Raw genomic sequence first — 14,880 nt, forward strand, 5'->3', positions numbered from 1 at the left:
GTGCGGTTTATATTCAGGTGCGCTTAATAGTCCGGAAATTACGGTATGTTAGTGTGGACATTGGAACAGAGACTGAACACCTCTCCCTTGTGTGAGAAACATGGCTGATGAAGGATCTACATCTTCAGTCACATTCATTAGCTGCCCGAGTTATTGCTGACTTTTCCAAACGTATGATCCGCAAAGTATACTGTAAGTGTCAAGAAGAAAACCTGTAAAAGTATTTACAAAATAAAGCTCAAGGTCTTTTCCTCCCACTACAAAATATATTAAGAGTACAGCTCAGCAGAGAGCGTATATTTATTTCCTCTTTTTTAATAAAATTAAATCCCAACATGATAATTACAATAATGCCATTTTGATTTCTTTTTCTCAGTTTGTTGCAATTGTACATCAATGTGTGTAGGCCTAATACAAGTTCACAAAGTTCAGAAATCTACTAAAGTTTGACATGCAAAATGTCTCTCAAAACAAGATTGTACCTTTTTGAACAAACACTGAAAGTTCATTTCAGTTTCTCCTAGGTCATGGTTCTTCTTTTTTCACTTTTGTAGTCTTTATTACACAACATTTTAGTTCATTTTCTGTATTTACATGAAAAGAAATCACAATGTAAGTGCAGGGAAATCCATATATATGTGTAATATATACAGTACTAGTCAAAAGTTTGGACACACCTTCTCATTCCAGGGTTTTTCTATATTTTTACTATTTTCTACATTGTAAAATAAAAGTGAAGACATCAAAACTATGAAATAACACATATGGAATCATGTAGTAACCAAAAAATTGTTAAACAAATCCAAATATATTTTATATTTGAGATTCTTCAAAGTAGCCACCCTTTGCCTTGATGACAGCTTTGCACACTCTTGGCATTCTGTCAACAACCAGCTTCATAAGGTAGTCCCCTGGAATGCATTTCAATTAACAGGTGTGCCTTGTTAAAAGTTAATTTGTGGAATTTCTTTCTTTCTTAATTCGTTTGAGCCAAACAGTTGTGTTGTGACATGGTAGGGGTGGAACAGCTCAAATGAGCAAATAGAAATGACAGTCCATCATTACTTTAAGACATGAAGGTCAGTCAATACGGACATTTTCAAGAACTTTGAAATTTTCTTTAAGTTCAGTGGCAAAAACCATTAAGCTGGCTCTCATGATGACCGCCACAGGACAGGAAAGGAAGAAACAGAGTTACCTCAGCTGCAGAGGATCCGTTCATTAGAGTTAACTGCACCTCAGATTAGAGCCCAAATGAATGCTTCATTCAGTCACATCTCAACATCAACTGTTCAGAAGAGACTGAATCAGGCCTTCATGGTCGAATTTCTGCAAAGAAACTACTACTAAAGGACACCAGTAAGAAGAAGAGACTTGCTTGGGCCAAGAAACATGAGCAATGGCTATTAGACCGGTGGAAATCCTACCTTTGGTCTGATGAGATAATCTCTGCATGTGTGGTTCCCACCGTGAAGCATGGAGGAGGAGGTGTGATGGTATGGGGGTGTTATGCTGGTGACACTGTGATTTATTTAGAATTCAAGGCACACTTAACTAGCTTGGCTACCACAGCATTCTGCAGCGATCCTCTATCACATCTGGTTTGCGCTTAGTGGGACTATTATTTGTTTTTCTACAGGACCATGACCCAAAATACACCTCCAGGCTGTGTAAGGGCTATTTGACCAAGGAGAGTGATGGAGTGCTGCATCAGATGACCTGGCCTCCACAACCACCCGACCTAACCCAATTGAGATGGTTTGTGATGAGTTGGACCGCAGAGTGAAGGAAAAGCAGCCAACAACTCCTTCAAGACTGTTGGAAAAGCATTCCAGGAGAAGCTGGTTGAGAGAATGCCAAGAGTGTGCAAAGCTGTCATCAAGGCAAAGGGTGGCTACTTTGAAGAATCTAAAATTTGTTGAACAATGTTTTGGTTACTACACGATTCCATGTGCTATTTCATAGTTTTGATGTCTTCACTATTATTCTACAATGCAGAAAATAATAAAAATAAAGAAAAACCCTTGAATGAGTAGGTGTGTCCAAACTTTTGACTGGTACTGTATGTGTGTACATTTCTAATAGATACATAAATATATTTATATATTCATTAGTCTCAGTCTTCATCGCTGGAGTCTGATGACCCATCAGATGATGAAGAAGAGCTCCCAGACTCTGATGAAGAAGATGACTCCGCCTTCCCCGAGCCTTCTGGACCACTGTTCTCCTCCTTGTGTTCCCCTGACTCCTCCCTCTTGTCACCAAGACCCTCCTCTTCCTGGCGCTCTGGTGTTCTCCTTGGCGACAGAGGTTTTGAGGGGGCGGTCTTAGAGGTCTTAGTGGGCTTGTGGGGTTTGTGGTCACTGTTTGAGTCACTGTGTGGTGGCTGTGTGGTGGACACAGGAAGGTTAAGGCCTGGAGTGAGAAGCATCCCTGGGTAAAGCATACTGGAAAGTAACAAGGGGTTAAGAGACAGAGGGTGACTGGAGGCTGCCTGGGCAGCAGAAGCACTTAGTGGGGTGGTGGAGGAGGTGGTGGCAGAGGAACTGGAGGGGGAATGGACACTGGGGATGCGGCCGTCCCCGTCCCTGCTTTGACCTTCTGTCCTTTCACCTTTGGTGTCCGAGGTGTGGGAGGAGGAGGGGGCTTTGGAGGAGGCAGACGAGGGCTCCCCTCCTCCTCCTTCTCTGCTTCCCTTCTTCCTCTTCCTCTGCTCAGCTCCCCCCGTGGCATCCTGTGGGGGCTTCCCCAGCAGACCCCCCATGTTCAGGAGGTTGGGAAGCCCAGCCATGCCAGAGAGCATCGTGGGAAACATGGCGGCCAGGTTGTTAGCATCGGTGGGCAGGCCCATGAGGCCGGCAGTGAGCTGCAGTGACTGGAGACTTTGGAGGTTCTGCTGGAAGGCCTGTAGACTAGATAGATCCATGCCAGAGAGGAGGCCGTTGGCCAGCAGGGGGTTGAGGCCCAGGGATGGGCCCCCCTGGTTGGCTGTAGCTGCAGCCTTGGCCAGGGCGCTCTTGGGCCTCCGTCCACGCCGACTCACCTCCTCTGGTACGATGGGTCCTGTCAGGATCCGGTCAAACATGCTCTCTGGGAGGTAGCCCTGAAGGACAGACAGAGAAACACAGGGTTATAGCACTCTAATCAACAACTTCATTAGATAACTACAGTTAGAAACTGGGTAGTTCCAGCCCTGAATGCTGATTGGCAGACACCCGTGGTATATCAGACCGTATACCACGGGTATGACAAAACATGTATTTTTACTACTCTAATTACATTGGTAACCAGTTTATAATAGCAATAAGGCACCTCAGGGGTTTGTGGTATATGGCAAACCATATTGTGCTGTGCATAAGAACAGCCCTTAGCCGTGGTATATTGGCCATATACCTGACCCCCTTGGGCCTTATTGCTTAACTATACCACAGTTACTGCACTGACAACTTGCCAAGCTAGATACATGTAGTTCTATTATTCCTCTTTTATACACGTGAAGTAGACTTGTGGGATGTTCTACAGCATATGAAGGAGGTAAAGGCTATCAGACTTACCGACTGCTTGACGACGTCGGCCCACTCTGGTGGAACCCCGTACTCTGGGTTCTCCTGAAGGAACCGACACAGGTCCTTTAGAGGGGGGGCGAAGGCCCCACCAACCTGGGGAGAGGAGGGGAGGACAACATGAGACACACACACACACACACACACACACACACACACACACACACACACACACACACACACACACACACACACACACACACACACACACACACACACACACTAGTCTACTGCCGCCTCACCTTGCGTGCATTTCTCCTGTTGATGATCTGGACCCTCTCCTCTCCTGTCAGACTGTTGACATCGATCTTGTTGGGGTTTCTGCAGCGATGCCTCTTCTGTTTGGGTCTACCATCCTGCTGGAACTGCTCCAGCTGCATCTTATTCACTCCCTGAGGAGGAGAAGAGAGGGTCAGGGATACAGAGGTTCAATTACAGGACTACATCCAAAACAATATCTACTGTCAATGGAAATCATGGTTGGGGTCAATTGCATTTTGATTCAAATTGCAAATGGAATTTCTGTTTATGTCATGAACTGACTGAATGGAATTGTCCATAACCCTGGCGGATGTCTATTGTAGTTGTACAGTATATTCACAGCCCTTAATAAACCCTGAGTTAGGGATAGAGGAATGGAGAATCAGAGGGTGAGGAAGAGGAAGGGAGGGACTTACAGGGATGAAGGCCCCTGTGTCGGCCACAAAGCCTGGGTGTTCTTTTAGCCACAGCTCCAGCTCCCTCCTCTTGGGGGCATCGTCTCCGGCCAGACGGGTCCCATCTTTCAGGTTGATGACAGAGACCCTGCTCTCTGTGTCCATAGGGCCCTGGCCCCCTAGGGGGTTACCCTGCCCTGAGGCAATAGACAGCCCAGTGCCAGCCTGAATCATACCACCCCACGCCGGGGGCACCTGGAGATGCAGGGTAGACATCATCCCATCAGTGAATATCAAGTGGCTAGTGTTTGTATAGGCATGCTACCCCTCATACAGCCTCCTATACTTCAGTACACACACTAAATCCTATATTTTATTTTCACTTCCTAGGTAAACACATTTAGGCATACTCTTCAAACTTTAAATATCTCTTAAAACCATGCAATCACATGTAGCTTTCCAGTACCCAGTGTTTAAGGACTAAATGTTGAAGGACCTAAGGTGGCAAGATAGGAGTGAGAGGATTGACAGGGAAGACGTAGAGCAACAAAGAGAAGAGAGAAAAGTAAATTAAGATCTTACGCTTTCAGGCACGGCTGGTCCTCTTTTCCTGTTCATAAAGAGCAGGTCCATCCCCTCCACATTCTTCCTCCTTCCTCTCCTCCTCTTCACCACCGGCTGGCCGTCCATACCGCCGTTCAGCTTCATCTGACCAACCAGACCTGTAGAGGCTGGAAACACACAAACAACGTGTCCCAGATTAAAACAGAAGACTAAAGCAGTACACACCACCACAATCATGAATGTACAACATATGGGGAAATGTATCTTTGCTGCCATCTAGTGATACCAAATAAAAAGCACACAGTTTAGCTTTGAGATTTCTCATGAAGGGTATTCTTTACCAGACAGGTATGAACTTTCAACTGTATAAACTAACAATACATTGCTGTAAAAACAGGACTTTGTGGTCAGCCCTAGTCTGTATGTACCCTGTGGGAAGCTGGCAACCTGGGGCTTGGTGAAGTCAGCCAGACTGGTGTCTGAGGCACTCTGGAGCTCATGGAGCCTTGTAAGGTACTGCTGCTGGCTCAGGGGCCCCTCCTCAGGCTCCAGGGGCCTCTTCAGGGGCTGGCCGGGCCCCTGCTTCTGGAAGGTCAGCTTCAAACCACCCTCCTGCTGCAGAGAGAGGGGCGGTCAGTCAATTATACAGAAACACAAGTTCACACTGTCTGATGGCATTGGAGCCCCTTCTACAGAAAGAAAACTAACCAAAACATAACAGAAAAAGGGGAGGGGGTCTAAGTGCTTGTTTTGATTTTCACTGCATTGGCACAATACTTTGTTGACTTGTAAGGCTTCGCTCTAAGAGCATTCTGTATTCTTGGAAGTTGGAAGTAGGGATAGTTATGGGTAGGGACACAGCATATACTGTAGCAGCTAGAAGCATACAGGGTAAGTTGTCTATGCAATGTCAGGAGTTTACTGAAGGACTATGTCACAGGGCTGCAGCTTTCAGCATATTCCTTATTAAGGTCAAGATTCCAGCCAAACTGGTCAGGAAAGCCCCAGCAACCCTGTAGCAGCAGTCAGTGGCCATTTTATTGAATATTTGACACAAATGCTCCTCCCTCTGTTGTTATGGCAATGTGGGCTCATAGCTAGCTACTGTAGTATTAAAGCAAGCACGAAGCAGGCCTGCATGGTTAATAGCCCAGCTGCTATCAGCCCCATTAGAGACAGAACACCCACAGTACTAGAGCCCCATCACAATCCCCCACAATAGCGAGCCAGCCCCATCTCAATCAGATGAACCCTCTCAAACCTCAGTGTCTCTCCATACTAAGCTTCTTATTAGCTTCCCATCCATGAATGACTGATTTATGTAAAAATGTCATTACAGCCCAAATCCCAATCCACATAGAGTGGGTAGAAATTAAAGAGGGTATTACTATTAAACAAATCAGTGTTGTAGGCAGCAGCCAAAACAACAAAATCACAATCCCCAACAAAACATGCTGAAACACCGCAATTAGGCTTTGGAGTGGTGTGGGGTCCTACGAGAGGCGAGTAACGGAAATCAACATACTTCATTCATTTTCACTGAGAACTCCTTTTCTCCTGCAACATGCTTCTTCACCTTTGAACCCTGAGGGGAGGCAGAGGGGTCCTCTGAGGCCGAGGCGGAAGCTGAGCAGAGGTTGCTGTTGTTGTTGGCCGCAGCTGCATTGTCCAGCAGCTTGGTGGTGTAGAAGGAGGCTACGGCCCCTCCTGCCTCGTACGACCGCCGGGCCCCCGGCCACTTCCCCTTCAGCACTGCTTGGCAGATACTGTCCAGACGGTTGATCATCACACGGTCCTACAGGGGGATAGGGGACATTATAAAACAAGTTGTTTGGATCCTGGATGCTGATTGGCTTTTGCCTGGACTATATCGTCTGGTGGAAGGATGAAATAAAACTGGATTATCGTGAGCAACACCCTCCTAAGGGCTGTTTCAACATGGTTGGGATTCTCAGGAAACTAACTCAGGCTAGAACTGAAACACAAAGAGGTTTGGTGTGTGTGTTTACCTTGGGCCAGTAGGATGCAGCCAGCATGTATCCTCCCTGGAAGGGGTGGTGGTGTGAGTTGTTGCTGCCGTTCTCTGTCACGTGGCTGTCCTGCATCTCATCCTGAGTGGTGCTGAGAGACGCCACACTGTCTTCGTCAAATCCCTTCACACTGGCCACTGTCGGGACTGGAAGAACATGCAATATAACTCTACTTTAGAAAACCTCAAAATATACAACACAATTTTAGACAGCCTAACAACTTTGGCAAAATTACAACATTGATTGCCTCAACGGTACTGTAAAAGTCTTTCACTGCAAGAACCATAAGAATAATAGCAGCACTCACCCTTGGTCTTTCCTTCCTCTCCCTCACTCTCACTGTCAACAGAGGAAGATGAAGATGAGGAAGAGGAAGATGAGGAGCCTGATGAGCAGGATGAAGATGAAGAGGAGCTTGATCCGGAGCGTGAGGAGGAAGAGGACGACGATGATGAAGAAGATCGTGATGAAGAGCTGGAGGAGGAGCCGTCCGAGTCGGAGTCTGACGCTGCGGAGGCGGCTCGTCTGGCCTCTCTTCGACTTCTTTTATTGGCTTTCTTCTCTTTCCTGGCGGCTGAGTTGGGCGTGAGTGGCTTGGTCCGTGCCGCCACCATGTGGCTCTCGTTCTCTCCTTTCACCACCCCCAGGTCAGGCTTCTCCTCTATCCCTGTAGGGGTGAGAGGGGCAGGCTGGGGACTCCACCTCTCCCCCTCCACCTGACCCCCTCTCTCCATGCTCTCCTCCCCCTCCGAGAGAGGTTCTTCTTTGGGCACTGCCCCTGGGATGTCCTCCCTCTCCCTCTGGGCTGGGGCAGGCACAGGGCACTCTGCCAAGGCTGGGTCTCTACTAGCCTGGTACTGGGGGTTCAGGAGCGGAGTAGGGGTCTGGGATGGCTGTTGGACTCCTTTATTCTGGCTGTAGTTGCGCTGGGCAGCCATGAAGCAGAGCTCTGGGTCTCGGAGGATGTGGTAGTCTGTGCGGCTGACGCCGTGCTTGGCGGCCCCGATTAGGAGGTCTCGGTCGTGGGTACCGGTCTCCCACCACACGGGCAGGTCTGAGCCCAGCTGGCACAGGGGCAGGCGCTCATAGAGCAAGGGGTGGCGCAGGACCTGTTCCCTGACCTGGCGTAGCAGCTCTACTCTGTAGAGGGTACGAGATGCACGCTCCTCTGTGATGGGCTGAATGGACAGAGAGGGGTCCACCGCTGTGTCTAGAGAGAGGGAGAGAGAATAAGGCTGTCCTGCATAATTCATACATCTGTGTTTGCATTTTGTGTGAACTCATTCCACTCGCTGTTTAACTTTCCATTGATCGTTAACCTTATCACTTGCTTGTTTCCCCAGCATTTCCTTAAATCATTAACCTTGACATACTGTAGCACATTATCAGAAGGTATTAGTAAGCACACAACTCCTCTAATAAACATCACAGTATACAGCTTATAAGTATATTGACTTCCACACCCTTTCTACAGGTGGCACAGCACCTCTCTCACCTCCTTCTCTGGGTGGCAGGCGACACACTCTCCTGCACATGGCAGTGAAGGCCCACAGGTACTTCTGCAGACTCTCGTCTGTCTTCTTGTGCAGCCGAGCCATGGCTCTGAACTTGGTCCAGTCGAAACGGCCCAGGTCTGGGTCAAACACCACACCAAAGGTAGACACCACACGGTAGAAATCAGCTTCCTCTCGCCTCGTCCATCTGGGGAGAGGGAGGGAGAGAGAAACAGAGAGAAAGAAAAATAGGGGTAGAGATAGAGATATACACAGAGAGAGGGAGGAGAGAACGAAGGAGACAGTGGTATAAGTTATAGACCGTGGCTAACTTTACGTTTCTGTCCAGGCCTTGCAGCTTCACTCACCTCTGCTGGCGTTCTATCTTGGCGGCCATCTTGGGGTTGATAGTGTCGTTGAGGGTGGGTGGCAGGGGGCACAGTGAGGGCGTGACCTGGGTGGTGTGCTGGGTCTGGGTCTGGTGGATGTGGAGGATCTGTCTGGACTTGGTGAAGCGCTGAGAGGCTGTGATCAGACGTCTCAGTCTGGCTGTTAGTACTGAGGAGGAGGGCCAGTAGGCAGCATCTCCTCCTCCTCCACCTAACCCCTCCATCATCACTGGAGCACCCTCTGGAGAGCACACATACATAACACACACATTGTTTAACCAGGGAGAACACTTTTTAAGTTGTTTTATAGTAGTGGAAGAAGTTGTAGTAGTTTCAGCAGTAGTAGCACTAGTAGTAGTTGTTGTTGTAATAGTAGTGACTGGTAATAGTAGTACTGGTGGTGACTGGTAGTAGTAGTAGTACTAGTAGTAGTAGTAGTAGCAGTGACTGGAAGTAGTAGTGGTGACTGGTAGTAGTAGCAGTGACTGGTAGTAGTAGTAGTAGTGGTGACTGCTAGTAGTAGTACTGGTCTAGAGGTCGACCGATGAATCGGAATGGCCGATTAATTAGGGCCGATTTCAAGTTTTCATAACAATCGGTAATCGGTATTTTTGGCCACTGATTTGCAGATTATTATTTTTTTTTAACACACCTTTATTTAACTAGGCAAGTCAGATTAAGAACACATTCTTATTTTCAATGACGGCCTAGGAACGGGGGTTAACTGCCTTGTTCAGGGGGGATTCGTTTTTGCAACCGTCTGGTTACTAGTCCAACGCTGTAACCACCTGCCTTACATTGCACTCCACGAGGAGCCTGCATGGCAGGCTGACTACCTGTTACGCGAGGGCAGCAAGAAGCCAAGGTAAGTTGCTAGCTAGCATTAAACTTATCTTATAAAAAACTATCAATCTTAACATAATCACTAGTTAACTACACATGGTTGATGATATTACTAGTTTATCTAATGTGTCCTGCGTTACATATAATCGATACGGTGCCTGTTAATTTCTCTTCGAATCATAGCCTACTTCGACAAATGGGTGATGATTTAACAAGTGCATTTGCGAAAAAAATCACTGTTGTTGCACCAATGTACCTAACCATAAACATCAATGCCTTTCTTTAAAATCAATACACAAGTATATATTTTTAAACCTGCATATTTAGTTAATATTGCCTGCTAACATGAAATTGTGTCACTGCTCTTGCGTTCATTGCCTGGCTCGTTGCGAACTAATTTGCCAGAATTTTACGTAATTATGACATACCATTGAAGGTTGTGCAATGTAACAGGAATATTTAGACTTAGGGATGCCACCCGTTAGATAAGATACGAACCGGTTCCGTATTTCACTGAAACAAAAACAAATTTTTGTTTTCGAGATGATAGTTTCCGGATTCGACCATATTAATGACCTAAGGCTCGTATTTCTGTGTGTTTATTATATTATAATTAAGTCTATGATTTGATAGAGCAGTCTGACTGAGCGGTGGTAGGCACCAGCAGGCTCGTAAGCATTCATTCATACAGCACTTTCGTGCGTTTTGCCAGCAGCTCTTCGCAATGCATTGCGCTGTTTATGACTTCAAGCCTGTCAACTCCCAAGATTAGGCTGGTGTAACCGATGTGAAATGGCTAGCTAGTTAGCGGGTGCGCGCTAATAGCGTTTCAAACGTCACTCGCTCTGAGACTTGGGAGTGGTTGTTCCCCTTGCTCTGCATGGGTAACGCTGCTTCGAGGGTGGCTGTTGTCGATGTGTTCCTGGTTCGAGCCCAGGTAGGAGCGAGGAGAGGGACGGAAGCTATACTGTTACACTGGAAATACTAAAGTGCCTATAAGAACATCCAATAGTCAAAGGTATATGAAATACAAATCGTATAGAGAGAAATAGTCCTATAATTCCTATAATAACTACAACCTAAAACTTCTTACCTGGGAATATTGAAGACTCATGTTAAAAGGAACCACCAGCTTTCATATGTTTCCATGTTCTGAGCAAGGCACTTAAACATTAGCTTTCTTACATGGCACATATTGCACTTTTACTTTCTTCTCCAACACTTTGTTTTTGCATTATTTACATTTTACATTTTAGTCATTTAGCAGACGCTCTTATCCAGAGCGACTTACAGTAGTGAATGCATACATTTCATTTCATGCATTTTTTTTTGTGCTGCCCCCCCGTGGGAATCGAACCCACAACCCTGGCGTTGCACACACCATGCTGGCGTTGCAAACACCATGCAAAAACCAACTGAGCCACAGGGAAGACCTGTGGCTATTTAAACCAAATTGAACATGTTTCATTATTTATTTGAGGCTAAATAGATTTTATTGATGTATTATATTAAGTTAAAATAAGTGTTTGTTCAGTATCCTTGTAATTGTCATTATTACAAATAAATAAATAAAAAAAAATCGACCGATTAATCGGTATTGGCTTTTTGTGGCCCTTCAATGATCGGCATCGGTGTTGAAAAATCATAATCGGCCGACCAATAGTACTGGTGGTGACTGGTAGTAGTAGTAGTAGTAGTAGTGACGGTAGTAGTAGTAGTAGTAGTAGTAGTAGCAGTGACTGGTAGTAGTAGTAGTGACTGGTAGTAGTAGTAGTAGTAGTAGTAGTAGTGACTGGTAGTAGTAGTAGCAGTGACTGGTAGTAGTAGTAGTGACTGGTAGTAGTAGTAGTAGTAGTGACAGTAGTAGTAGTGACATGTAGCAGTAGTAGTAGTAGCAGTGACTGGTAGTAGTAGTGACTGGTAGTAGTAGTGCCTGGTAGTAGTAGTAGTGACTTGTAGTAGCAGTATTTGTAATAGTAGTAGTGACTAGTAGTGGTGGTAGTAGTGACTTGTACTAGATATAGTAATATGATGTGTATTGGTTGTGATAGTACAAAAGCTGAGTAGAAAGAGACTGAATAGAAAGATGTAACTGACCTCCAGGGTTGTCTGTGACAACCAGGTCTCCAGGAGAGGAGGCGTCATCCTATGGAGGAGAGAAGTGTGTGTTCAAACACGACACAATAACACTCAAAACAACCTGTATTGTCTAGTCTCTACAGGGGCAGAGAATACACATGCCAGTCAGTGTGTACAGCAGCCTTATCTGTTGCTGTGCTGGCTCTGTTCTGCCCCCGTTCGCTGTGGCCTCACCTCCATATCGTCCTTCAGCAAGGCTGGGGCAGGCTTGTATTCTGGGTCATCCACGTCTCTGCAAACACAGATAACAACCGTCAGTCAGTCAGCCAGCCAGCCAGTAAGTCAGCCAGTTATTCAGTCAGTCAGCAAGGGCCACACAAGGTAACAGACAGGGGAACTTGCAGGCAGCTCCTAACAGCTCTGAACTAAACACGGACTCAGATTCACTTCAGAAAAGGTTTTTACAATAATATCAGTTTCTGGTTTCTTCCCTTCTATCATAGCTTTATGACTGGTTATAAAAAGTGTTACAACAACTGAAACTTTTTAAGTGTGTCATTGTGTGTCTAAGCCCTGTCTGACTCAGTGGAGGAGACCGACAAGCTAACTAGCTGACTCAGTCAATCAGTCAGTCAGCCATGATGTGTAATGTTACCTACCCATCCATGAAGTCATTGGCTCTCTGTTCAGCAGCGATGGCCTTCTCGTCTGGCCGGCCCACCCGCTCTAGGAAGCAGAGGGCAGGGTCTGCACGCACCGTGTTGTACTTCTCATAACCTGTATGAGTGGACCACAGTGGAGAGGTAAGCAAACAGAGGTTAAAACTTGGAAACTTGAAGAGATAAAAAACAAACATACAGCTGGCCACTTTCCCCCAAAGGTGAGTGTGACAGCTGTCATCCAGTGTAAACTACATCCCCATGGAAGAACATGAAAACACCTACAGTGCATTTCCCACATGACACTAACTCAGAATTGTACATACTACACCGTATTTGATGAATTCCCCCCTGACCCTTTTTGCCTCTCTACATTTGTCTAGGCTCTGTTCCTATATCCATTCTAGTAAACCCACTTAGAATACATGCCCTATACATAACTTTATAATAAGTGTTATGTTAGTATCGTAGCCCTAGTATCACACATTCTAGATGTCTCAGGCCTGTGGGTCAGTTAGTACATCCCTGTTCTCTGTTGTCGACTCACCGTGCTTGTAGACCCCCAACAGCAGACACTTGTCAGAGATGTTGTCCCACCACAGGGCTGGTAGCTCAGAGCTGTCGGGCTCAGGAACCCAGATCTTGATCTCACTGATGAGGAGGAGGGGGCGTGGACAGAACACATCATGACAGGAGGAACAGGTCTATATGTTTAGCATGGGGGACTCATGGGTACTATGACAGCATACATAGATTCTCAGATAAGCAACAGCGTGGTACAGCCAAAACCATGAGCTCCGATAAGACTTTTAGGTCAGCATCAAGGCTGAAAATGTGTCTGGGGACTAAAAATAACTCAACGTTTTTCCTCACCCACTTCTGTATACCCTCCTCAATAGTATTGGTTCTGAGAAGCTGCTGATCCATCTTTCAACAGCAGGTGGAGTGACTACTGACTTTCCTTCCCTGAGTCTGACTAGCTGTACCCTCCTTTATACATGGACTTTCCTTCTCTGAGTCTGACTAGCTGTACCCTCCTCTATACATGGACTTTCCTTCCCTGAGTCTGACTAGCTGTACCCTCCTTTATACATGGACTTTCCTTCCCTGAGTCTGACTAGCTGTACCCTCCTCTATACATGGACTTTCCTTCCCTGAGTCTGACTAGCTGTGCCCTCCTCTTTACATGGACTTTCCTTCCCTGAGTCTCACTAGCTGTGTCCTCCTCTATACATGGACTTTCCTTCCCTGAGTCTCACTAGCTGTGTCCTCCTCTATACATGGACTTTCCTTCCCTGAGTCTGACTAGCTGTGCCCTCCTTCAGACATGGTGATAGATAGAGACAGCTACAGTATGTATGGGAACAACCTGTCATGTTTGGTCTATGTCCTTACCATGGAAAACATGAACAACATGGGCCTATGAATGAACAGGTTTTTATTTAAAAAGTGAATGTAAACGGAACCTTCTAAAACTATGTGTCAGCTGAATTTGCGTGCCAGCAGCTTACCAGAAATCCCAAACTTAAACAAATACTGGCATAGTGCTGGCAGCCTGGCTGAACTGGTTGGCATAACATTCAGTCTAGCCTGAATAGCCACCGATCATTCTGACCATCTCAAAATAATGGAGTAAATAGTGTAATCCTCTTCAAATAATCTAATAACTGAAATGACCAATTAGAGGATAGACAGTGAGAGCATCAGTGAGCTTTGGAAATGTTGTGTACTCTACTCTAAGGGTGTCTGTCAATGTTCAGAGCTGTTTGGTTGTAAAAGAGGTGAAAGTTCAGCTCACCTGGAGTCCACGCCGTCTAGTATCTTCTGTGACTGGCTTCCCATCACCTCTTGTTTCAGGTAGTAGAGCATTCTAACCCGCAGCAACACCCTGCACACAGACACAGCCCCGCCCGTGGTCACCACAAAGCCTCAGCACGCACAAACGCTGAGAGAGCAGAACGGCTTTCACACGCACTCACGTTCGTAAATACACACACACACATTCGCGGGCGTACAAACTCATGCATATACACACACAATCAAAATAACACACTCTCTCACACACATTCTCACTTTCCTCCGGGATGACTGAAACACTGTGCCTAGCTCGTCACGGTAGATGACTTTAGCAATCTCACTAGTATAAAGACCTCCTCCATTCCTGCCATTATTGAAAGAGATTGTGATACCTCACATCTCAAAATTGGGTTACTTAATGTTAGATCCCTCACTTCCAAGGCAGTTATAGTCAATGAACTAATCACTGATAATAATCTTGATGTGATTGGCCTGACTGAAACATGGCTTAAGCCTGATGAATTTACTGTGTTAAATGAGGCCTCACCCCCAGGTTACATTAGTGACCATACCCCCCGTGCATCCGGCAAAGGCGGAGGTGTTGCTAACATTTACGATAGCAAATTTCAATTTACAAAAAAAAAAACAACAATGACGTTTTCGTCTTTTGAGCTTCTAGTCATGAAATCTATGCAGCCTACTCACTCACTTTTTATAGCTACTGTTTATAGGCCTCCTGGGCCATATGCAGTGTTCCTCACTGAGTTCCCTGAATTCCTATCGGATCTTGTAGTCATAGCAGATAAT

The 14,880-nt window shown here is 46.1% G+C and overlaps 1 protein-coding gene across 12 annotated transcripts in view; it reads right to left on the reverse strand.

Moving 5' to 3' along the window:
- Positions 1-1,954: 1,954 nt before the first annotated feature.
- Positions 1,955-14,880, reverse strand: part of LOC106592263 (chromodomain-helicase-DNA-binding protein 9) — a 127,736-nt gene continuing 114,810 nt past the window's right edge. For 5 of the 12 annotated variants that reach the window (XM_045689308.1, XM_045689309.1, XM_045689306.1 and 2 more), the window contains 16 exons: positions 14,075-14,164; positions 12,824-12,927; positions 12,277-12,394; positions 11,852-11,909; positions 11,636-11,684; positions 8,675-8,936; positions 8,309-8,514; positions 7,121-8,023; positions 6,793-6,959; positions 6,309-6,578; positions 5,212-5,398; positions 4,802-4,950; positions 4,241-4,474; positions 3,806-3,955; positions 3,555-3,659; positions 1,961-3,103 (listed from right to left, as the gene is read on the reverse strand). In XM_045689308.1, the coding sequence (XP_045545264.1) occupies positions 2,117-3,103; positions 3,555-3,659; positions 3,806-3,955; positions 4,241-4,474; positions 4,802-4,950; positions 5,212-5,398; positions 6,309-6,578; positions 6,793-6,959; positions 7,121-8,023; positions 8,309-8,514; positions 8,675-8,936; positions 11,636-11,684; positions 11,852-11,909; positions 12,277-12,394; positions 12,824-12,927; positions 14,075-14,164 (4,039 nt within the window). In that variant the 3' untranslated portion in view covers positions 1,961-2,116. Of the gene's footprint in view, positions 3,104-3,554; positions 3,660-3,805; positions 3,956-4,240; positions 4,475-4,801; positions 4,951-5,211; positions 5,399-6,308; positions 6,579-6,792; positions 6,960-7,120; positions 8,024-8,308; positions 8,515-8,674; positions 8,937-11,635; positions 11,685-11,851; positions 11,910-12,276; positions 12,395-12,823; positions 12,928-14,074; positions 14,165-14,880 lie in introns of all 12 variants that reach the window. The other 7 variants (XM_045689301.1, XM_045689299.1, XM_045689298.1 and 4 more) reach the window with 4 other exon arrangements.

Source organism: Salmo salar, chromosome ssa11 (genome assembly GCF_905237065.1).
Source record: "Salmo salar chromosome ssa11, Ssal_v3.1, whole genome shotgun sequence".
In the NCBI taxonomy this organism is placed as follows: domain Eukaryota; kingdom Metazoa; phylum Chordata; class Actinopteri; order Salmoniformes; family Salmonidae; genus Salmo; species Salmo salar.